Source organism: Crocodylus porosus, unplaced genomic scaffold (genome assembly GCF_001723895.1).
Source record: "Crocodylus porosus isolate Cpor-Errol unplaced genomic scaffold, CroPor_comp1, whole genome shotgun sequence".
NCBI lineage: Eukaryota > Metazoa > Chordata > Crocodylia > Crocodylidae > Crocodylus > Crocodylus porosus.
The window spans coordinates 15,608,493-15,618,193 of NW_017728928.1; the positions used below are offsets into that span (position 1 = coordinate 15,608,493).

General features: G+C 44.4%; 1 protein-coding gene across 2 annotated transcripts; it reads left to right on the plus strand.

Moving 5' to 3' along the window:
* Positions 1-2,138: 2,138 nt before the first annotated feature.
* Positions 2,139-7,814, plus strand: LOC109315133 (urotensin-2 receptor-like). 2 transcript variants are annotated; one of them, XM_019542698.1, is made up of 2 exons: positions 2,139-2,459; positions 6,034-7,814. In XM_019542698.1, the coding sequence occupies exon 2, from the start codon at positions 6,210-6,212 to the stop codon at positions 7,356-7,358; it is 1,149 nt and encodes a 382-aa protein (XP_019398243.1). In that variant the 5' UTR covers positions 2,139-2,459; positions 6,034-6,209; the 3' UTR covers positions 7,359-7,814. The 2 variants fall into 2 exon arrangements, with proteins under 2 accessions (XP_019398243.1, XP_019398244.1); XM_019542699.1 differs by having other exon boundaries at positions 6,039-7,814.
* Positions 7,815-9,701: the final 1,887 nt, after the last annotated feature.

Below are 9,701 nucleotides of genomic sequence, written 5' to 3' on the forward strand. Positions count from 1 at the left end.
GGGGTGGTGGGTTTTCTAGCCTAGCTAATCAGTCCTCCAAGCCAAGCAGTTCCCTTCTTATATTTTTTATATATATGTACATGTTCAGAAAGTGTGATAGCCTAAAGCCTATTTCTTGGTAACCCTTTTACTTAGAGAATGGTTTAACCATCAGATCAGAGTGAAAAAGACTGATTCGCCTCTCACACACACATGGCTTTTTGCTCCATTGAATTAATAGCCTTGTTCCTGATTTACACTCACAACAAGGAATTCAAGCCCAAGCAAACATTTCAGCAGAAAATTCTTACCAAACAGTCCTCTGCAAACACTGCCAAAACCTTTCATTTAAATCATTTTAATAGTGTCTTTGCTAGTGATCAGTAGCAAATGGGAAGGAACTTGACAGCTAGAAAGGGTCATTGAGACAAGAAGAGAGGAGAGAATAAAACATGTATTTCTGGCAATAGTCACAGACAAGCAACACAAACTAGAACCACAACTGCAGGATACTTGCATTTAAGATGTTGGGGTGGGAGGAGGGGGATTCAAGTTTTACTGGTGGATTTTTCTCCACTGGGAGGAAAAGGACAGTTTAGTAAAGAACAATCAGCACTTTATCATTGATGGGAGATGGTACCTAGAGAAAAAAAATCTGTTTTGATTGAGATTTAAAGCAAAAATCCCCAAATTCAAGGGAGTTGGTCACTAGGTTTTAAGTTCTTAATTACTCTCTAGTAGTGATGCTGACTTACGGTGTTTGTCTTCACTGAAGACTTAAATGGAGTTGTAACCCACCTAAGGGTTTGTCCCTAACTTGAGTCTCAACCACACACACAAAGCCCCTTGGTTCCTGAACGGTGGTGCTTTCAACTCAATTTGGCTGGGCCTTCAGGGGGTAAAGGCTACAGCTAAGCTTAACAACTCCTCAGCTGCTGCCACAACTACTCAAAGTAGCTCAAGTGTTCATTCAGAGTGTGAAAGCTCTCCCTCAAGCTAGTCGAGAGCGAGAGGAGTTAACTTGAACACTGATAACTCAAATTGACTCTGCAGCATAGGCATATCCTTAGTAACAAAAGACATTTGAGAGTTCCCAAATGGCAAGAAAAGGAATATTAAAAATGGAGAATGAAGAAAAAACAATCTGACAAGAGAGTGAGATAAAAAGGGGAATTAAAGCTAATCATTAACTCATTAATAACAAAGGAAGAGAGAGCATCAGCTCCAAAGCGCCTGGAGTCAGCTGTGTCCGCTGTAGTGCTGCCTTCAAATCAGAGAGCAACTGTTCTTGGAAACTTCATCTATTTGCTCTGCCATTTGACTGTGAACACAGCAAAATATGGTCCTAATTATCACCTCCCTACAGTGACAGAAGTCAGGAGGAGCACCGTGGAAGGAAATGGACCTGATGCTTCATGCATGCTCGCTATGTACATCAGAGGTGTCTGTTGATGTCAGTGGAACTACCATGGGGTAAAGCCGAGGTAAATGAGATACAGCTCAAACTGAGACTTTGCAAATAATACTCAGATGTTAATTTTCTCCCCTGAGCTTCTGCCTGGGAATTTCTCAGCCCCATCCCATTTCTGAATGGTTTTGCTAAGTGCCCTATGGATCCCTCGCTGTCTTAATGTTCCTTCCCTAGCACCAACAAAAGGGAATCCAGCTAACTCGAAATGACTCGGGTGCCTTTTTGCTTCTGCCAATGCAAAGGGGCAGAGAGGCTGTCAGGCATGATGCCATCACACAGATTCATGTATTAATATTACCTCAGATCTAAATAAACTTTGCTTTCTCTTTGGAATTGATCTCTGAATTGAGTGTACAGTTTCCCTGGCCAGCCAACTCTCACCCAAGGAATTTAACGCTTTCTTATGGTGAATGCTTTTCCCCTGACACTGCACACACACACATGTGTGTATATGTGTGTGTATATATGAGAAAAATAACCTATATCCCTTCCCTAACACTAGGTTTGTTTCTCAGCCAGTATTAGGAATCTGTGTTCTCCTATGTAATGGAAGGAGAGGCAGGGTGGTTTCTAATATAACCAGTCTTGGGGTAAAAACAATATTGACATGTTGCATTCCCAGCTGGCTGTTGGCCAATCAGGTGGGGAGCTAACAAAACCAGCCGTGGCGATCAAATACTGCTGCTTTAAAAAGGATCATAGCTAGCTGCAGTCAGAGCTACATTATGCCTAACGTCACTGAGTAACATAAATAGCAGGCATGAGTGAAGGGAGAACGGGAGTATTAAGAGCGCACAGATTTCAAACATACTTGGCTAGGTAGTGCACTCACTCCTCAGCGCTGCCTGTCCAGATGCACAACGCAGACCTCGCACTGCCTATCCACAAAGAAGGATTTGCAATTTAAAAAAAAAAAAAAGAAATTCCTGTCTTGAATCTTTTCAAAAAAACAAGCAGATTTATTTGTTCTTTCCTGTAGGAAACTTCATCAACTGGATTTAACAGCCAGGTTTGAACATGACAATTCATTTCTTTTGTAACAACTTGAAATGTGCATGGTGTGTGTAGGTGATACTGTCGGAGGAAAGGCATGAATGGCTGAGGAAAAGAATTGTGCTGTACGGCTAGTGTTCTGAAATGTCGGGAGGAATGATATGCTACTTTGGAGTAACCGGCTATTTATTGATTGTGTGTGTGGATGGGGAGAGGGAAATGGGGAGAAAGAAGACGGTATACAATTATATAGCCAGAAAGACTTTTAGAGCAATTAAAGATTTCTCTAGATTGCTTCGTTTTGCTCTTCACAGACCTGAGGAGCAGTACAGCTGTGCGCTAAGGCAAGTGAGGCGTTCCATTTAAACGTGGTGGTTTCCGTACTTTTGCAACTTGAGCAATTACTGAGCTTAGAATAAGCAGTGTAGGCAGGAGGCGTGGTGCGTGCTACTGTCTCCAAGAAAGACATACCTCTCTCGTTGGGTGACTGCAGTAAGGCACCCAAATCACCTTGAAAATATGCCATTTCATCAAACTACTGCTTCAGATCCCCTTAAAGTGCCTAAAGCTGAACCTGAGGGAACTGCAAGACATCATGAATGATGGTGACAAAAAAACCCCCCACGCTTAATGAAACTTAGCCTGTTTGAGACAAATTGTGCTTGGGCGTGCTCCATGTGAGCGGTGGCTGGGCTTGGCTGGGGCATCCCATGCTGAGTTATTTGTATTCTAGCAGAGTGTGCAGGGGATTGTGCGGCAGCCGTCTCCCGAGGCACCAACAGAGCCAGCGAGCGCGCGTGCCTTTCAGGCATGACACTCCCTGGCAGCACAGATCTGAATGAATAAATAAATACTCAGGCAAACTGAGCGGCAAGGAAGCAGATGGGGCTGCATGCATATAGATGGGAGAGAAAGCATGGAGTGGGGCTCAGCCCCATCATATTTCATGGAAGAGGCGGAGGACCTGGTTTTGCTAGGTCCGGACCAGGTGAGCTGATGGCTGCACTGGGGGAGTGGAGACGAGAGAGGCTGTTTTTGGAATGAGCACGGTTGGCTTTCTGTATCATAACCACCAGCCTCAGTAACCCCCCTTCCCACTCCTCCTACCCCCCTGATTTGGGTGTTTTTGTTATAAGGGGCTGGGGGTGTATTATGATTTTATGTATTCTGCTTTTTGTTATTTTGCTCCCTTGTCCCAAGTACTATGCCAGGGCAATTCTCTTTGGTCCCATCCTGCTTATATGGACTTTCTCTGCCACTTTCTCCAAGGCATGGCCATGTGTGGAGGTAATGCATAGAGACCAGAAGGGCCAGTTAAAGGAGTGGGTGCACCACAGGAAGGATGTGCAATTGTCCACCCTCTGGCTCCACAGTGGTTGTATTAATCTTTCTCATGTCTACAGGGTCCTCACATACAGCTTCAGATAGAGAAGGAGCCAAGAAATGTCATCTCATTGCCAGGGGGCAAATGGGAGGAAGGGCCAGAGCCAAAGTGGAGGCACAGGGCTTCTCGCAGATCTCTAGGGACCTGCTGCATCTTGGGGCTAGACCTCCCAGCCATTACCTTGATGAAGCATGCTTCATCTTCTCAAGGGGGTAAAAGCTGGAGTAAAATCTGTGCAAGGAAACACATGCAAGAAATAAGAATGGCAGAGTCCCTTTCTGTGGGGAGCTTTCCCACAGGAGCTGGTTGAGCTTAAGAAAACAAATGTATATAATGAAAACACAGAGCATACTGAGAGTCTGCATGGGGACAACCATGTCACAGTGCTTCAAAATTCAGACAATGCATAAATGTATGTGGGTGCATGTGTGTCTGGAAAAACAGGGACAGCAGACGCACATAATTGAGTGTTTGTAAGTCGCACTGATTGGGTCAGTTAGGTATACACATGCACTCACAAACTCACAGGAGCGCTTGCTTCAAGCAAGTCCAGGTACAGCATGACTCCTTAGAGAGAAATAGATCAGAAATCCCAGGTTTTTCGGGTGGGGTCCCCCTGCAATTACAATATTCAAACTGCAAAAAGTGAAGTTATAGTGACAATCTCTTGTTCTGAAAGGCATTACTTGATAATGCTTGGTTGTTTTGGGGAATTGTGAGCATGGATCACGTGCAAAAATACAGAGAGCTGGTTGCAGATTGTCAGGCCAAGGCTTGGTATCCCAGTTCTTGGTAGCTTGCGTCCTGTCTGTGTGGTAAACTTACACTGCCTGGCAAAAGCTGTGCCCTCAAGCGTTCTGAGCAGCTTCAAACACACTGGGTGAGTCTACACATACATTAACAAGCTTTACTTCATGTGCATTAAATCTAGTACCTCTGTTGTCGGGTACTAGAAAACACGTTTTGGTTAGGCAGCCACTGTGAGGTACTCCGAGATCCACTCTAATTAAAGCACTGCTGCGTCTCTTGTATTGGCATCCCCATGCTTAAAAGTGGTGGCAGGGGCATTTGAACTAAAGCTCATTCAAGGAGCTTCAGTTCAAGTGCCCCTGCAGCCATTTTTAAGTGAGAGGACACTGATGACATGATGCAGGAGGTTGCTGCAGCGTGTGCAGCGCAGACTCGATTAATCTGCTCCAACATGCTGAAGCTCCAACATGTCAGAGCAGCCTCTGGGCTCATGTGTAGGCACCCACAGTTTTTAAGTAACACTTAATGTGCATTAACCTATTTTAATGCGCATCAAATGAAAAGCAGGTGTTTGATGATGCTTTAATGTGCATTAAAATAGTTAACGCTCATTTAAGCGCACATGTAGATGCACCCAAGGTCTCCTAAACTGGAAGCAGCATAGCTGTGGCCACACAAAGACATGAACGTGCCAGTGGCTACTTTCACTCAGTAATGCTGTCTTGCCCAAAGTGTCAGGCAAATGCAGCTATGTTGCTTACACCAGTGGGGGCCAACCTTTATGGCAGAAATGCCACAAATTAGCCCTGCAGCTTCCCTGGCTGTCACTCCAATCCCTGTCCTTTGCCAAATTTGCTGTTCTGCTTTCTGCTCCATAATCTGTGCTCTACCTTCTACTTTCTGCCCATCTCCCTGATCTACCATATGCCACACAGAGGCTTCAAGTAGTACTTGTGGCACTCGCTAGCCAATTGGCCACTTTTGGCTTGCACAGTGGTATAGGCAAGGGTGCTGCTCCCCTACACGGCGTTTAATCTGTAGGAATGGCTTTGGACTCCTTCCCGCTGAGAAGTTTGGCTGCCAGGCCTCTCTCATTTAGTAATGGTGATGGTAATTAAGCATGTTGCTATTATGGACCTAAGAAGGGCTTACTTTCTCAATCTCAAATTCTGAATTAAGTGCTGTGGCAGTATTCAGAAAACCCCATAGTAAGCTGGATCTCTTTCTAATCTTCCCCTCAGCTAGCAATCTGGGGGTTCAATGTTGGACTCCTCTATGCCTATGAGTCCTCCAAGACCTTCATGAGCCTTTGTATATGGGCATCATCCCATTATGGAAGATCTGGTATTTACACAAGCAATGCAGAAATCAGAGAGGGCTGACTTTGGGATGAATTCTAGATGTCTGTTGCTTTGTCAAACATTTAACATACTGTTTCCTGTTTCATTTCCTCTAGCGCAGAAACTGGGATTCATCCTGCAGGTTGGCAGTCAAGTGCTCCTTCTCCTTCCTCACATGAAAACCTGCTAAGAAATGGTTGTTATCCTCCACACTGCCCATCTTTCCAGACCAGAAAGAACTGACCAAAAGATGTCCAAGTTATGAAAAGAGCAGCTGAGCAAGGAGTTCAAGATGTCTTTAAATGAAGAGCTGGAGAATAGATATTCAGCAACCACCCAGATGGCCACAGATACAAGTGAAGGGAGCTCATTCAGAATCGGCTCCAACTCTTCCTACAATGTCAGCTGGGACAGCACACCAGCTGCCAATTCAATGGAAGACACAATAGCCACTTGCACCATTGGGACTATCCTCTCTCTCATGTGTGTGATCGGAGTGACAGGCAATGTCTACACCTTAGTGGTGATGTGCCATTACTTGAGATACTCTGCTTCTATGTATATTTATATCATTAATCTTGCCTTGGCAGACCTGCTCTACCTTCTTACCATTCCCTTCATCGTTGGAACATATTTCTTTCAGGAGTGGTACTTCGGGGACGTTGGTTGCCGCATCTTGTTCAGTCTGGATTTCCTCACCATGCATGCTAGCATCTTCACCTTGACAGTCATGAGTACAGAGCGCTACTTCGCAGTGCTGAAGCCCCTGGACACAGTGAAGAGGTCAAAAAGCTATCGGAAAGCCATTGCCATAGTCATCTGGCTGGTATCTCTGCTGCTTACTCTTCCCATGCTCATCATGATCCAGCTAGTGCAAAGAGACAACAAAAGTATTTGTCTGCCCACATGGAGCAAGCTGTCATACAAAATCTATATCACCATCCTCTTTTGTACAAGCATTGTGGGCCCTGGAGTGGTCATTGGATACCTTTACATTAGACTCGCTAGGACTTATTGGGTGTCCCAAACAGCCACTTTCAAACAGACCAAGAGGCTGCCTAACCAAAAAGTGCTCTATTTAATTTTCACAATAGTGCTGGTCTTTTGGGCATGCTTCTTGCCCTTCTGGATATGGCAGCTCCTCTTCCAATATTATGAATCCTTCCCATTGTCTCCCAAAGCAATGAGGAACATTAACTATCTGACAACATGCCTGACATATAGCAACAGCTGCATTAACCCCTTCCTTTACACCCTGCTGACCAAAAACTACAAAGAATATCTAAGGAACAGGCAACGGTCCTTTAACAGCAGCAGTGGGTACTTCCAAAGAAGGAATCGATTTCAGAGGATTTCTGGGCGGTCTCTTTCCACAAGCAGTCAGCATTGCACAGAGACATATGTCCTTGCTCATGCTTCTCTTGGAAACAACAGTGCCTGAAGGTAAAATACACCTCCAAGAACTATCACTATTGACTTCAGTGTTGCTTTGATTTGAAAGTGTATATTGTAGAAGTAAAGTTTTAGTAGCCACATAATGCAGATACATTTAATCCAGAGGTTGTGCCATAACAGTCTGCACTCATTTATTTCCAACGCCATAAATTAATGTTGGCAGTGCTCACCGAACAATGTAGCTTCCTGGCCTTTTGCTTTTTTTGTCCTTTATTTTTTATGGTGCATCTCTCTCCTTGAGTAGTCATCAGTAACAAAAGCCTGTAATAGAGACACTTTCTTTTATGACAATAGATGCCTTGCAACATTCAAAATTAAGTTATTGAAAATATGGCTGTCAATTCTTTGTTGGGGGGGTTTTTTAAAAAAAAAATGCCAGACTAGAAGTGATTGGTTGTACAAGAACTGAAAAAGAGCAAAATAAAGAAAAACAACTCATGTTTGTGACGCTTTGTACATTCTGATTTTAATTGAGGCAACAATTTGGGCAGCGGGGGATAGGGGGAGCGGCAGAATGGGTTTGGGGCAACAAAAGCTACGATTCTGGTCTCATTCACACTGGTATAAATCCACACAAGTTACCATAGTGGAATGACTCCTGCAATACACTGATGTCTGTGAGGCGAGAGTCGGGCCTTATGCTTGGGTCTGACCCCAGCATGGCGACAGTCGGAGAACATGGACGAGGGTCCCTCAGATCTCCGTTTCGCACTGCCTCAGAGCGCTCGAGTCTCTGAGATGGGATGGAGGACGCTTCACTCACCTGCTGCGTGGGACCACTTCCACCCCCGTGAGTCTGCCCCCCTCATGTCCAAGGATAGTTCAGCAGCATCTGACCCTGTCCATGACAGGATAGACATCAATCACTAATCTCAGCAGCACATCAAAAATCAATTGCGCATATATGTCTGGGAGGCTACATGTGCCCTACAGTCTTCTGCTAGATCGTTATATCAGTCAGGGCCCCAAAGAGATGTAATCCATGTTGACAGAGCTGTGCAACCAGAAGCCCCTATTGTAGATGCAGTTATACTGGTACAACTTGTGTTGCTTGTGGGGGGGGCAGGTTTATTTTACCAGTATGGCGGGCAACATTGCCAGTATAACTGTATCGATAGTACCAGCACTTTGCCTATTCTGTCACTCCTACACCAGTAAATCTTGACTTCTGGGGTATACATACATACCCTGGTGATGTTTGGAGCTTTCTCCAGCGGAGCCTAAGAACCTCTCCTTTTGATGCTGCATGCAGCAGCCTAGAAATCCTCAGATAGTTTTGACCCCCTGGCTCCCCTATGTGATATGATTATAACAGTATTAAATGCAACAGTAATTGTAACCTAATGGCAGAATTAGAAGCAAATTAAAGCTCAGGGCCAGCCTCTGACCTGCTTGAAGTGTGTAACTCCGTTTTTCAGATGACCTGCACTCCATTATACAAGGTTTGAAGTGAGCTTGTAACCTTCCATCCCCGTATGAAGCATTTACAGGACTTGCTTAGGGAACAATGGAAGCTCTATATAGATCCTTCCTCTAGCTTTTAACAATACTTTGTATGTATATAGCACGTCCAGTCCAAGGTCTCAGAGTATAAGACTAAGAAAGGAAAATGCTCATGTTAAATTGGGGTGACTCGCCATTACACTGCAAGTCCATAGCAGAAGCTGGAAGAGAGATGCATCTCAATCCCAGTATCCTTTGTTTATTATTAGACAACATACCTCTCGCTCATTCAGAACGATTTCCTTTACCCCTTTTCAGAGGTCGGTACATTAAAGAACCTTGACTGCTCCTTATGAATAGTTGTCTCCTGGTTTAAAGGAGCAGAATAACGGTGGCAACAACAGTCATGATATTCATATACAGGGAGTTTTTCACCTGCAGGTTTCAAAGCACTCTATGAAGGAAGTAAACCTCATCAGACTCATTTCAGAGATGGGAAATGGGAGTACAGCGAGGTAATGCATCTTACCTAAGAGGAACATTCCTTCTGATATCACCCATATCCTCTTATTTAACTTGAATCTTTATCTATGATCCATATTTTAAAATGTGGCTTTTCATTCCTCAGTTTCATCCAGAGGTCAGGTTATCAGGAAAGCTCAGCTCTCACAGAAACGCACAAATGAAATGCCCAAGGATTCAAAAGGACTCCATTTCCAGCAGCTCTCAGTGGGTATCGAGCACTTCTGAAAACCCAGCCACTTATGTAGGGGGCCTGCATAGGAGCTGCTGGATACTAAGCTCTTTTGAAAACCTGATCCAAGGTGTCTAAAACTAGCCAATCAAAATTAGATGCCAGTTTTGAAAATGGGAATGATCAAGGTTT